Raw genomic sequence first — 15,873 nt, forward strand, 5'->3', positions numbered from 1 at the left:
ACACATCACGACTATGGCTTTTGATGTTGAGCATAATTTATGAGTTTATTTACTTAACATTAACCTTTCTGGCATCACGTTGTGACTAACAGCTGTAGAACTAAAGAGAAAGTTGCTCTTTCTAAAAGAAATATTCTCTTTTTTTTCTTTTGGTAATCTACATTAATGCGTTTTTTTCCTCATTAACATGACATTTTTCGTGATCGGGGTGCTTGAATTGTGTCATCCTGCTATACATTTCATTGTGTCTCCTCAATATGTCCTATATCCTCGTCATATGAAACCAACAGCTGGATACAAGGTTCTCTTGGGGGAGGCTTGTCACAAGTAATCCTGGGATATATTGTAAATTAGAAACTGAAGTAGATACAGATGGGGTAGAAGAGGCAGGTAAAAAAGTCACAGGCTGAAACATCCAACTTTTGCTGCCATCTAGCATATGAATTTTGACTTGCTGTATGCTCTGTTGGTGATGGGTGTGGTCACCCTGCACCTGGTTGGCCTCTCCTGGCTGCATAATAACAGAACTGTGCCAATGTGAGCAAAGTGGTGCAGGTGGAGGTGTGCTAATGCAGGTTTGATGCACACTTTGGCAAGAAAAATAAAATAAAAGTCTACACCTGCACATCCACCCGCCAAGATCGGTTCTAAGACGTTGCTCAGGTGCACTGAGCTATATTTGTGGTTATATTAGCTGAAGGGCACAGATGTGGTGAAAAAGGCATTCTACTTTTTTAACAGTTGCCACTCTGCAACCAAGCTGTGTGACGCAGTGATTCTCCACAGTTGCAGCTCAGAGATGTTAGTCAAGCTGAGGATTAGTGGGATACCTACTACTTTTGTTATGTAACATAATTAATTAAAGATTTAATTAGTTGTAGTAGGCTGCTTTGTGAAGCTACAGTGCTTATGTTGCATTAGATCAGTAGTTCTCAACCTTTTTGAGTCGCGACCCCCAATTTAACATGCATGTTATCCGCGACCCCCGCTTACTGAACAGAATCTCACACGCACAGTTCAGATCACCCCTAAAAACAAACCATGACCAAAAAAAGTAAACAAAATGACGAGAAAAGACACAAAATGACCTAAAAAAGACACAAATTGACCAAAAAGACACAAAATGACCTAAAAAAGACACAAATTACCTAAAAAAGACACAAAATGACCAAAAAGACACAAAATGACCTAAAAAAAAGACACAAATTGACCAAAAAAAAGACTCAAAATGACCAAAAAAAGAAACAAAATAACCCAAAAAGAAATAAAATGACCAAAAAAAGACACAAAATGACCAAAAAAAGGAAACAAAATGACCAAAAAAGACACAAATTGACCACAAAATGAACAAAAAAAAAGACACAAAATGACCAGAAAAGACACAAAATGACCAAAAAAGAAAAGACTAAGTGAAGACTAAAACACATTAACACATGAACACTTTAACACAGTGGAGACAGAGCTGACTTCCAAAATGATTTGGCGACCCCCAGAAATCATCTCGCGACCCCAATTGGGGTCCCGACCCCAAGGTTGAGAACAGCTGCATTATATAACAGTGTGGCTTTGAAAAGGGGATCTTACTTTGACATGTGGTCAAAACATTGTAATACATACCAACATTAACGCTCACATATATTGTCAAAAAGTTGCTTTGATATAAATGTTTATATAAAAGCATCAAGAAAATGTGTACTGTATTCATTTAAGGCATTCCCTATAAACTCAAGTTAACATATTCTCTGTCTGCAAAAGTCTGTCAAACTTAAAAGAAAGTACACTTTTCTGCTTGGTTTAAACTGGCTCAAACTCATCTGTTTAACATTTTACATCTTCTGGTGAAGTTTGCTCTCACTGGGTTTACGTCTGGCATGAGTCCTTATGAAGTATCCTGTTTTGAACTCACTGACTTTAAAACATTTGAAGCCTATGCTCAAGCGATTGTTTTTATGGGAAATTGCAGAAAGAGAAATTCTTATAGCTTCTACATTAAATAAATGTCCAACCTGGTTTCTGCTACTTTTGTTGCACTGAAACGTCTCAAGGCTGCAAATGAGTTACTGATTGCTAATTATTTAAATGCATTTCCCAATCAAGGTTGTTCTTGGTTTGAGGTCTGAATTCAATACAAATGGCCACTCTGATTTAATTATAGCGCTGAAAAATGGGTTGTCATTTAGAGCTAGGCATTTGTACCTGTATCTAACTCTTTAGTGTGGTTCAAGTAATTTAACCTGAATCTCAGGTCTCTTAGGTTAAAGTGCTGGATGTTGAAATGTTCACTTGCTAGAAGAGTCCTAATCTTTTCATTTTATCCACTAAAATAAAAAGAAAATTGCCTTAATTTTAAGTGAATTCTAACATCTGTCTCCAACCTTTGCCACGTGATTACAGTAATGCAATCATCCTGAAAAAAGAAAGATCACAGTAAAATGGATATCTTTTGTTCCACGCAAAAGCTACTCAACGCTTGTGTCTTATTTCATTTCGACAACTACAATTATCTCCTTTCAGGAGTTAGACACAAGTCAAATGCTCACCTGCAGCTTATTGTACGAGCTGCAAGCAGGTTTTTAGATATACCGGCGAGAGAGACAGAAAGGGAGACGCAATTTAGACAGTGGTATGCATAATCATTATACCTGAATGCATAAAGTGACACCGGCATCACAATCATTCATTTTGCGCCGCTACATCCCAGTCACTGAACCTTCAATACCAACACACATCAAAATTGAAAAGGGAGCTGAGATGCTTCTGCAGCAGACAGTGAATATGATCTATGATGCTCCTGTATGTGTCAGGGCGACCCGGGGGAGCTGTGGAGCTGTGTAGGGCCGCGTGCCTTCCACCCAATGCCATTCTGGAGGTGAGATTTTCTACACTTATTTTTGCTTCCTGCCAAACCCAAAGCCCATCTGCTGGGGCTGTAATCAAAGATGGCGGTGACACCTATCAACATTGTCACAGCCCATACACAAGTGCAATGACATGCGCACACTGGCACATATTCAAATGTGCACACATGCCCACACACACACACACATACACAGACACAGACGCTTCCATTTGACATCCTTATGTTCATGCCACATGCCCCGTCCTGACATCAGACCCCAATACTGCTCTGATGAACTCATCCATCCGCTTCCTTCTCATAGAAAACACATGAGTCTGAAGTCAATGGAAGATATTACGGGCAACAGGAAGGGAAATAGTGGCGAGGATAGGGCTGGGCGATATGGCCCTAAAAGAATATCACAATATTGCAGGCTATTTTTGCAATAACGATATTCTTGACGATATTAGGAAATACTTAAAAAGATATAGAAAATATGATTTTTTTTTAGTCTGTATAAATAATTAAAAATCTAACATGTAGTTTGAACAGTTGCCAAATACAAAAAAATTTACTCTTGACTCTTGAGTATGAGAAAATAATAAAAATAACCATTAACGGGTTCAGGAGGCATATTTTAATGAAATTTTAGATAGATAGATAGATAGATAGATAGATAGATAGATAGATAGATAGATAGATAGATAGATAGATAGATAGATAGATAGATAGATAGATAAATAGATAGATAGATAGATAGATAGATAGATAGATAGATAGATATATAGATGACACAAAGACACAAATTGACCACAAAAAAGACACAAAATGATCAAAAAAAGACACAAAATGACCAAAAAAGACACAAAATGACCAAAAAAGACACAAATTGACCACAAAATGATAAAAAAAAAGACACAAAATGACCAAAAAAGACACAAAATGACAAAAAATGAAACAAAAGGATCAAAAAAAGACACAAAATGACCAAAAAAGACACAAGATGATTAAAAAAAGACACAAAATGACCAAAAAAGACACAAATTGACCACAAAATGATCAAAAAATAGTGGGGAGGAACATTTAATTGTTAAATTCCTGTGATGTAAGTGCATCTGTCATGTTATTTTGGCTTTGTAGTGTGCCTCCAGTCCTCACCCTGATGTACAAGACTAAAAATATTTATCTCAGTCCACAGTATGCCATAGCATACCCCTCTACTCGTCCTTTAAAAAAGAAAGATAAGAAAAACATGGATAAACAAAGAGGGTGGAGTAAGGGTTGAGGCGAGGCTGACCTGTAATCTCAGCATTTGAAATGCATTTTTCATGAGGTCTTATCATCTACGTTGTGTTTCTGAGGTAAAGGATCTCAAGGCTGCAGAAAAAAAGCCCAAAGAGTTGTGGAGACAATGAGAAACGCTCTCCCCACCAATCAAAACAAGGCTGCCAGCAGTCACTCAATGTTTTGTGTAATGAATTCATACACGCATTTCATGGATTTGGGATCAAGGAGGTTCACATTGAAGAGAGAAGGTGCAGATGTTGAGCTGTTAGTGAAATTCTAAGGCACAAAGATTCTGTAAATCATTTGCATCAAACCTGAAATGATCCCCGACTGAAAATCTTTCCCTTCACCACACGGAAACAAAGGATCACTTGAGGGTGTGGTGAAAACAGAACGCCGGCATCAGCTAAACATTTAGTCCACTTAGGCTCCAGGGGATTCAAAACACCTACTTGTAGCTTTAGTGCTCAGGTCTAATAGGGGTTTGCTTTACACACAGTACAAACAGGAAGCTTGGACACAATCTATATGCACTTGTGGTGACCGCTAAACAACAGCCAAGAAAACATTTCCCCAAAGGGTTCAGTAAAAGGACTATCACTGTTGAGGCCGTTTTCAAACAGCTTTGTCGAGCTGTTCATGGGGGTATGAAAAGGCCTGGGGTGTCATGGAAAACAACCCTGACATTTCTGTCATAAAAGGTCACGGTTAAAAAGAATTTACTTCATGAACAAATGCTGTTAAACCTGTAAAATACTCTTTAAAAAACATAACCGTGTACTTACAAAGATTCTGTGCTGTTTTGGCATCAAGGATGCGGAGCTCTTTTGCCTTTTTCTTGAATTGTTGCATTCTGTCATCAGTCTCATCTTTCATGTCCTTTTTCACTGCAGGAAAAAGAAGAAAAAAAAATGATGGTCAATATTTTGTTAAATATATGCAATGTAACAACACTTTATGCTATTCAAAAAGCCACAGTGACTGCTTCAGTCCTGTAGAAAAGCAAGAATTAAATGAAGTACAAAAAACATTTTCCCCACAACAAAGTGAAATAAATAATCTACATACATTAGAATGCAAATACATTTATGCATATTAAAGCAAAAGCTGACAGACAAAGATGGGTCAGACTGCAACAGATGGCATTAACCAATTAAAAAACACACTCTCCATACCAGAAAACTTCAGTATTTTGGTTCCATAACAGGCTTCTCGAAATAAAAGGAAAAACAGGCACTTTTAGAACTACTATTTGTTAATTATGTATGCATTTAACATATATATGGCTAATTAACTAATCAAATTAATTATGTGTAATGTAACACAGGGTTATAACGTCAGCCATCCCATGCCTTAAAAAAGTGCCATATAAAGTTAATATACCACAGTAGGTCTCGCATACCGGATTGCCAAAATAAGCCAATAAACTAAAAGGCAATATTATAATTAATTATTTTCTGTCAGACCTTATGGAGGCCTATGTAAGTCCACTGCCAAAATGACCAATAAAGACACAAAATGACCCAAAAAAGACACAAAATGATAAAAAAAAAGACACAAAATGACCAAAAAGACCCAAAATGGCCAAAAAAAGATACAAAATGACCACAAAATGATCAAAAAAGACACAAAATGAAACAAAATGATCAAAAAAAGACACAAAATGATTTAAAAAAGACACACAATGACCAAAAAAGGAAACAAAATGACCAAAAAAGACACAAATTGACCACAAAATGATCAAAAAAATTATGTGTCATGTTATAACGTCAGCCATCCCATGCCTTAAAAAAGTGCCATATAAAGTTAATAAACCACAGTAGGTCTTGCATACCGGATTGCCAAAATAAGCCAATAAGCTAAAAGGCAATATTATAATAAATTATTGTCTGTCAGACCTTATGGAGGCCTATAAGTCCACTGCACATGTGATATAACACCGGTTTGTTTTTTGACATGTGATTGATGACAGCCCCCTTCAGCATAACAATGGAACAACATAATGTGCAATATCATCAACTGTACCATCACAGTACAGTCCTTCACTCTCTCCTCTCCTCATTTGTTTGCATGTGGCAACAATTCTGTCACAGTGACAGTGGGTTGATGGTTGATAAGCTCAGCTCTTTCCCTTAGGCCCTGTCTGTCAACTCGCTAGAGCAAAGGAGATAATTACGTTACCCCCCACAATCCCAGAAAATAGCATTAAGTCTTTGTTACATGACTGAACACAATAGACAAATTGGTCCGAGAATGAGGAGACCTTTGTTTTCATAATGGATACATTATCGGGGCCCCCACTCTGGGGAAACACCGTATGTCAGTGTGTTTTACTCTTCACTTACACTTCAATAACATCAAGCTCTGAAAGCACTGGTGCCCATGTTCAGGACAAAAGATCAAGATTTTAAACTGGAATAACAGAACTGAGGGGGAGTGAATGAGAGAGAGAGGAAAGCAGCAACATGAGAAAGAAGATTCCTCAGACCCTTTCCCTCTCCTCCTCATGTCTTATGGGAGAGGCAGCACACTTTGTTGCTAATCATCACAACTGCTCTGTTTAAGCCCAAGGTGGGAGTCTCCCAGGAAATCTAGAACAAACAATCTGCTCCCTTAGCGCTGGCTTGCATATTTGAAGAAACAATCAAAGAGGCAACATCTCCTGGGCAGCCAGAAGAAGCAATGCTGAAGGCACCTGCCTAACTCTGGTGCTTTCTGTCAACACATGACATCAGGGATGCCGTTGTTTACTGTATTAAGTAGGGCTAAAAAGGGTCTAAGTAAGCACCAGTGATACACACAGTATTGTGTTATGATTTGATTTTCTGTCAAGATCTGAGGATGGTCCTCAGAGGCTGCCAAGACTTTGCACTTAAAGTATACTCGGACTGTGATACAAAACATGCTGCATGTGCATCAGAAATGACTTGAACTTTTCTGTTTGTTAACAGGACCAAAGTAGTAGGCCTTGTCCACCAGAAAACGGCCCTAAAGGCCATTTATACAGCAGGTCAAAGCGACCCATATTCACGGTTTTAGTTAGTGGTGCCTGAAAGACCATAATTATGAAGGACACCAAGGCGGAAATGATATTAAAGAGTGTAAAAGCAAGAGGAAAAGTGAGGAAACAGAGTATAAAAGACAGCAATTCCACTTAGAGGGGTGGTGAATTTGTCAAACTAACACAGGATTTTCAACCACGACACCTGTTATTTAAAGTTTGGTAACATTTGTGCATATAGCCCATGCATGGCTTATTCACGTCTATGTTCAGCTCTTCCTCACCCTCTACATCAATAGTTCTCAACCTTTTTGAGTCACTACGACAAATTTAACATGCATGTTGTCCGCGACCCCCGCTCACTGAACAGAATTTCACACACACAGTTCAGATCACCCAAAAAAGAAACAAAGTGACCAAAAAAAAGACACAAAATGACCAAAAAAGACACAAATTGACCACAAAATGATCAAAAAAGACCCAAAATGACCAAAAAAGACGCAAAATGACACAAAAAAGAAACAAAGTGACCAAAAAAAGACACAAAATGACCAAAAAAGACACAAATTGACCACAAAATGATCAAAAAAGGAAACAAAATGACCAAAAAAGACCCAAAATGACCAAAAAAGACACAAATTGACCACAAAATGATCAAAAAAAGACACAAAATGACAAAAAACAACAACACAAAATGACCAAAAAAAGACATTAAATGACCAAAAAGACTAAAACAAATTAACACATGAACACTTTAACACAATGGAGACAGAGCTAACTTCTAAAATGATTTGGCGACCCCCAGAAATCATCTCACGACCCCAACTGGGGTCCCGACCCCAAGGTTGAGAATAGCTGCTCTACATCACCTCAAAACTATATCACTCCCAGTATTTTTGTTTACTTATTTTACTTTACTTTTGCAATGCCTAACCATGTCCTTATTTTCTAACATTAGGCAAGTAGCTTTGTTGTCTTAACTAACCAAACTGCATCACTTGGTGACTGTTACATTAAGGTATAAAGACACTATTTACTGTGAGTGGTAGGGGAGCTAATGTTGAAAACCAACAACCTATGTGTTCATATAGTTTGGATGACTGGACTCAAGCCTTTGCTTACTGCCTGTAATGTTCATGAGGTGAAATCCAACACACTTGGTTTGTTTCACCACTTTTATGGGACAGTGTTTTGCTTCAGTCTTCATCAGCTTTAGGACTTTATTACCACTTACAAGCTTTATCGATTTCTCCAAAAAATTCATTCTTGGATCAATACAATAAAAAGGGCACAATTTTTTGACTACTGATCTAATACAGGCAGGGAAATACAATACATGCGTTTTGACCTGACAAAGACCGCGTCAAGTGTCAATTACGGAGGCACTTAGGTTTTTAAGATGATTGCACAGCTTCATTTAGCAACTCAGTGGAAGTGAAGGTGGTAAGTGGTTAAAAAAAAAAACACAGGTCCTCTATTGCTGACTGTCAACTGCTTTCAAATGATAAAAATGAACCTAGTTTCCAGGTTTTGTTGAAGCCTGAAGACTGGCTGACATATAAAGAATTCCTCTTGACCCACTAACTAAGAAGGACTGTACATTAAAATTAATCACTTCATGAATAAATCCAACAACAATATTAGAGTAACAATATCCTGACTCACATACTGAGTCAGTAACCAGCGGGGCCTGTGGAATCACACTGGATTTCTTATGTGGCAAGAGCCCTGGACAAAGAAACTGGAGAGGCAGCAAAAATAAAACATGAGGAAACAATGATCTCCCTTAGAGAATGGCCCACAGACACAGGGCAAATTATACTGAGAAGGGGAATTTGGCTGCTTTTGGTACTAAATTGTTCTCTTGAAGCTCCATTCTCTTTTCTCTGCTGCCACTTGATTCTCTCACCTCGCTACCTTACACTCTCAGCAGGGTGCTCTCAGCCCATTCATCTGAGCCTCAGCTGTCTTCGCCCTTACCCCCGGGGGCCCCACGCTATCTCAAATTAAACAGAAAAACAGTGCCTTTTAATAATCTGAAACAGGCACATTTCTTTCTGATGCCATCCTATACAGCTCAGTGCTCTCCCGCTGGGCAATGAGTAGTGGCATCAGTTGGCTGATTTCCGCTACAGTATTTGCTGGCTGACTCAATTATGCCACATGTCACATGTTTCCTCTGAGCACTGCATGTGGACTGATGGACCCTGGAGGGCTTGCACACTAGTCGGAGTCCCAGGTGTGTGGAGAAGATGACTAAAGGTGGCATATTTCAACCAGATGGTCGGCCACAACAACAAGTTAGCTCTAACTCCAAAACACAAAAGTTGTTAATAAAAAATATATAACACCCACTAATTGGCATTGGAATTAGGTCGAATGACATTTGGACAAAAGTTTGTGTTTTTCTTTTTGTGAACATGCAACTTTGGGGGTTGTCAACCAACTGTTTTCTGCACAGAGAGCTTAACCTGTCAAACACTGAAGGGACACAGCAGCTGACCACAGCCCTTGCCAACATTTAAACGTGTTTTACCATGTTGTCCGCTACCCCCGCTCACTGAACAGAATTGCACACACACAGTTCAGATCACCCAAAAAAGAAACAAAATGACCAAAAAAAGGAAACAAAATGACCAAAAAAGACACAAATTGACCACAAAATGACCAATGAAGACACAAAATGACCCAAAATGATCAAAAAAAAGACCCAAAATGACCAAAAAAGACACAAAATGACCAAAAAAGACACAAAATGACAAAAAAAATGACACAAAATGACCAAAAAATACACAAAATGATTAAAAAAAGACACAAAATGACAAAAAAAAAAGCCACTAATTGGCATTGAAATTAGGTCGAATGACATTTGGACAAAAGTTTGTGTTTTTCTTTTTGTGAACATGCAACTTTTGGGGGTTGTCAACCAACTGTTTTCTGCACAGAGAGCTTAACCTGTTAAACATTGTAGGGACACAGCAGCTGACCACAGCCCTTGCCAACATTTAAACGTGTTTTACCAGTTGCCCAGTGGCTAAAATGTAATACCCTGACAACAAAGCCATCCCTTGTGCACAGTTTTGTATTTGTTAATGTAATCTCCCAACAATCACTCAGTAAAGACACATTTGTGATGGGTAAATAGGAGAATGTTATTTTGGCAACTTGCTAGTTTATTTGAAGACATCAAGTACAAGGGTGACATAAATTCACATCACGTACAAATATAATATTTCTGTCTTAGGCTGTCAGATCAATACGCACTGATAATAAAGTCTTATGTACAAGGTAAAAGCAGCAGCACAACCATGAATTAATTGATTATGGGTGGAATAAGGGAAAGGTCTTGATAGAGATGTGAATTATCTACACAGTCAATGAAAGAAAATCTGTTGAAACATGAAGATCTCTTTCTAAGACTTTACACTAGACACTGACTGTATTATGCAGAGCTCAAAGCCGGCATAGCTGATTCTTGGGCCAGATGGTCCTCTAAGGCAAATAATAGGGTCAAATACTTCTGACTGGTTATCAGCCAGACAAGTTTGAGAAGAAAAAAATGTACCAATGCATTATAAATAGTTAGTATTTCACATTGATTTGTTGTAATATACTAACATACAAGGGGTGAGCAGCCTTGAGAAGAATGTTAAAGGAGGAAGTGTTCTAAAATCATGTTTTAACAAAACACATGAAAGATTTACTGGCGCCAACATAACCCCAATGAAGATATGTCTCTGGTGTGCAAAACTGTTACACATTCCATTAACTGAGGGGGAGTTAAAGCTTGCTTCGTGCCAAAAGGAGTCACCAAATTGATTGAAGTTCCATTGAAAAAATACATGAATGTTTGAGCAAAAACTGTTTTGGCTTATTAAAGATGACTTGGCATCCACGTTAAGCCTTCTCTGTGGGCCTTGGACTGAGGTATACCCTTGGGAAGCTCTGTGATAACAAGAGTTCTCCAACACTTGGACATCCAGTCTGTTTGTTGGCCCAGAATCACTATCCTGGTTGCCTTCCATGTGATATCTCCCTCAAGACATCCATAAAACCCACGGCATTACAAAGCTAAACACTACCACATGTTCACTTCCGGACACAGACCATCCGGCTGAGCCCCGCTACCAGACACCATAAATTGAGCGGGCCTTGAAGAGAAATAAAAGAAACTGCAGATGACAGGTCTTCAACAAACATATTTAAAGGCAAAGGAATACAGAGTGGAACAGACAATGTGGAGTCTGCTCCTCTACGAGGCAATTTATTCCCTCAAATGTGCAATCTGCCTGCAAACATGTGCCCTGTCCTCCATCTCAGGGACTCACACTGAGGATTGAGCTGCTGGAGAGCTGCCAGCCAGTCTAAAGGAGATGGATTCTGAGGGAAAGTCACTGGCCTCAGCCATGTCTGATCCACAGAAATACCAATTCAACAGAAGTGTTAAATATATATTTATATATACAAAGACACACACCCACTGACCGCAGAATATACCCTGAACCCTTTGATGTTCAGTCTCTCCTATTTTACACACAGATCTATAACAAAACAAAAACAAAACACATGCGATGGGGCAGCCAGGGGTGAATAAATGAAAAGTATTAAAGTATTAGGGGGCAAAACATTGTGAACAAAGGCCCTCCTGAATGTCTTCTAGCAAGATAAAGTGCCTGGCCCAGTTAGAGCTGGAATAATGAGTGAGACCCTCAAAAATAGAGAGCACGCTCAAGATCTGAACGTACCAATTGACCAGTGAAATCCAGCTGTGACCAATTTCTCCCACTGACGAAGGCTAAACAGAGGTCTCTTTCTCAACCCCAAAGCCAATTTGCTGTGTGGATATACACCTCTCTATCCACTCTTCCCGCTATCTTGGATCTTAAAAGCATGCTCCCACTTGCAAAAAGGCAATCCATCTCCCATTTGACTCAAAAAGTAGATTTTTTTTTTCCTCCAGTTTGGCGAACCTGAATTGGCTGTATATACTACAACAGAATAGAAAAGCAGATACAAATTCAGTATGAATAAAGCATAGTGTAGGATGTGACAAGAAAGTAAGTGTTTGATGATACAACTTGGTATTTGAGTGAATATAAATATTCTGGGTTTTTGTTAGAATAAATAAATGATTGCCTGGGAAATTAATAAATATCTCTCCTAGCAACAGAAGCACAACTACAGGTTATTTGTGTGTGCATTTTTCTTTGTCAGGTTTTAACCTTGACATAACGAGAATATTAAAGCAGTTTTTTTCAGAGATACTCCTCAGCTCAAGGTGAACCATTATAGTGGAGCTGCAGTTTGGGGGGGTGGAGCTCAAAACCATGCAATCATCATCATGCCTAATGATAACAGGGAGTGGGGGAAGTGGCTGATAATGATAATGATGATGGAAACTATGGATAGTGTGTCAAGTGCGAGTGCATGCACACTCATGTGTGACAAAACACACTTCCCAAAAAATATGCATGTACCCGTTCAACCGGCCAGCTAACGACTATGTTAGCTTTCAAGTGCACTAGTTCCCTGGAGTTGTGTGTCCTCCCGTCTAAAAACCATCTGGTTCTGGTTATGTGAGATCTCTAAATAAAAGGTGTGTGTTTAGAGAGCAGGAGAAGTCCCACAGAGTGACACTCTGACCTGTGGCCAGTAATGTTTTCAGTATGCAGGGAGAGGCTCAGCCCACGGTGGAAGGTACACAGCTGGGGTTGGAGCAGGGCCCAGTGAGAAAAACGCCTCCTCTCTAATTGAGACAACACAGATCTCCCTTAGTGACCCCCTTCCCTGTTTCTATTCCAAGACGAGAGGCCTCCTGCAAACCACTAGTATCAGAATTGTCAGTTTCTATTAAAAGTGGAGATTCAGAGCCCTGGTTTCTGGGATATCATAATTATATATGACTTGCTTAACTTTTAGTTTATAGATGTAATTAGAAATCACTTCTTGGGTCAGTAAGGACAATACATTCTGAGAAATGTACATGGTCTCACAGGAATCCGTGAAATAGCCACGGATTTGCTTAACTCAAAATCCGTGGAATAGCCACGGAATCACTCAAATTTCCGTTAACTGACACGGATTTGGCTACAATGCAAGTTAATGACAGTCATATCCCGTGGCTATTCCAACATACAAAGTGATTATGTACATTCACTGAGTGAATATTTAGAAAATAAAACATATATTTCTCGCTAGAAATGTGATCAAAATCCATTTTTATGCAGAAACTAAGTCAAAATATTGATTTTTTTCACTAAAAATGAGAGAACTGTCCACCATGTTTTTTGTTCTGACCGCCGGGACCTTGAAAGTCACGTGACTTGGAACAAACCAATAGAAAAAAATATTAACTTGCATTGTAGCGAAATCCGTGTCAGTTTCACGGAAATTTGAGTGATTCCGTGGCTATTCCACGGATTTTGAGTTAAGCGAATCCGTGGCTATTTCACGGATTCCTGTGAGACCAGGTTCTAAGATTTACTAATTGTCAATTATATTTAAGAGGGGAGTAGCAATAATGTTGCTCAGGTTGCAAATTAGCTTTTCACCAAAACAGAACAATTTGTTCCGAAAAGACTGTGAAATGAACTTAAACGAGAAAACAAAACAATGCTGAACAAATAAAAAAATCCCTCAAATCAAGAAGTCATCTCATTGTCAATGACCTGGGGCTTGATGCAGCCTTTTAACAAGTATATATTTAATCTGCCCACATCTACACATGACTGTCCTGCTCTCTCTCAGAGGCAGGGAGTGTGGGAAGGCTCTGACTCTGCCTCTTAAATTGGTCATGGAGACATGCTCCTGGGGGCAGTGAATGGATTGAGCCTGACAGCCAATCAGTTCTAGGAAACCATTCTCTGGTGGTGCCAAGGCAGCTCGTTGTGACCCAATGCGCTTGAGCGCTGGTGGGAAGGCACTGGCTGCTGGTCCAAACGGCTGCCCCTGGCATCTTTAAAGACCCCGCCACACCGTCCAACCTTAAGCATTCAGCAGCTTGTGTCACTATGAGGGGACGGAGGACAGAGATTTGAGGCTAAGGCTGTTCCTTGGGCAGCTGGTAGGATTACTGTTACCCCCACGGTCTCTATTACCTCTCCCAGCACCATGCTAGGACCAAGCCCAGGAAGGGACTCCAGAGTAAAGTCAAGGATGCTCAAACAGGTGGAGAATTTAAGGTTTGCACCTGTACTGCTGCTCTTTAAAGGAGATGTTAGGAAATGAATTTGTGGTCAGTCTTAGCAGCAGGTACATGAGAATATCTATATCAGTTTCACCTTCGAAGAGAGAGATCAAAGAAAAAAAGGTCTTGTACAACTTTTAAAGGGTCATATCCAGAGGTTGCACTTACTATGCTTTATATGTGTAGATGTCTAAATAGAGATATGGCTTAACAAGTCATGCAGCAAGCATTTAGACCATGATTGAGACTCCCCCCCCCCCCCTTTTTTTTTTTAATCGTTTTTTGTCTTTTAACTGAGACAAGCCCTTCTAAAAGACTTTGTGCTAAGCGAAGTTAAAAAAAAAAGGTCACGGACAAATGTATTCAATTGATACAGTTCCTCTCATCCAACCTCTGGTAAAAAAGAAAAAAGCATAAGAAGCATAATAATGACAAAATCAAAGTGTCTGCTAAATGACATTGTCGAATTGTAGAATTAATTGCAGACTGTTCTACTTTTGAGTGTATTCAACAGGCATGCATTTAGTATATTTGTCAGCTGGCAGAACATAATATGTCTTCTTTCTAAAGAACAGTTTTTATTTTGCCCTTTCTCTTCTTTTAGTGAGCAGCCCCATTCATTTCCTTTACTTTAAGGTGAAAAAAACAAGCAAAGGAAAATGTGTTTTGATTTGATTTGTATTTTTTCTGGGGACACATTCACGATATGTATATATATATATATATATATATATATATATATATATATATATATATGTTTTACTGTATTTACCTGGGGGTTTGTTATAGCCCTGACACTGTGATTTTTTTTTCCTAATTTGTGCAACAAAACCGTATTGCTGTAAAGTCTGATGACAGCAAAAAATAATTAATAATAATAAATAATAATTAATAAATAACTAATAACCAACATCCAGCTGTTGTCGACCATACCCACTGCTAAAAAGTGTAAACAATAAGTTAAGATGTTAATAATAATACAACTTATGTATTTATGTTTTTTTAGTGAAGCCCCCATTGCTTTTTTGGAGAAATCCAACATACAGGTGTGTCTAAGCAAGCACCTAAGAACATTGACGTGTGAAAGCTTGTCAAACAAGCAAAAGACTACCGTGCTTATGTTTTATTTTTAAGAAATGTGCTCAAGTATTATCTCTTCTTCTTGTGAAGGTTAACCGATAGGTTGATCCAATTTGTCAACTGAGGCGTGAAAGGACTTAAGAAATACTTCACATTTCTGTGCTGGAAAATGTCAAGGTTTTGCTGAGAGATGAGGACAAGAGGAGGGGAAATGACTTTTTCTCATTCTGGCAGCTTGACTCCACGCTTGTTAGTAGCAATAGGTTTATCCTTGGCAATCAACATGGGGACAGATATATACAGTAAAGTTGGAAGTCCCCAATCAAATCAAAGACAGCTGGTGCTGTGTCTGCCACTAAAATGCATGCATCTTAAACACACGCATAATATAAAAAAGCAGGGATTGGTCTTGCAATGTGATTGAGGCTGTAACAGCTTCCATCATGTCACCTCCTGATGACTATTCTTCACACAGCTGCA

The 15,873-nt window shown here is 38.8% G+C and overlaps 1 protein-coding gene across 2 annotated transcripts in view; it reads right to left on the bottom strand.

The window, feature by feature from the left end:
• The window catches only part of diaph2 (diaphanous-related formin 2), a 519,741-nt gene that overhangs the window by 210,960 nt on the left and 292,908 nt on the right, over nucleotides 1-15,873 (bottom strand). For both annotated transcript variants that reach the window (XM_059345604.1, XM_059345603.1), the window contains exon 20: nucleotides 4,912-5,013. In XM_059345604.1, coding sequence (XP_059201587.1) covers nucleotides 4,912-5,013 — 102 coding nt within the window. The remainder of the gene's footprint in view (nucleotides 1-4,911; nucleotides 5,014-15,873) is intronic.

Source organism: Centropristis striata, chromosome 12, assembly GCF_030273125.1.
Source record: "Centropristis striata isolate RG_2023a ecotype Rhode Island chromosome 12, C.striata_1.0, whole genome shotgun sequence".
In the NCBI taxonomy this organism is placed as follows: Eukaryota; Metazoa; Chordata; class Actinopteri; order Perciformes; family Serranidae; genus Centropristis; species Centropristis striata.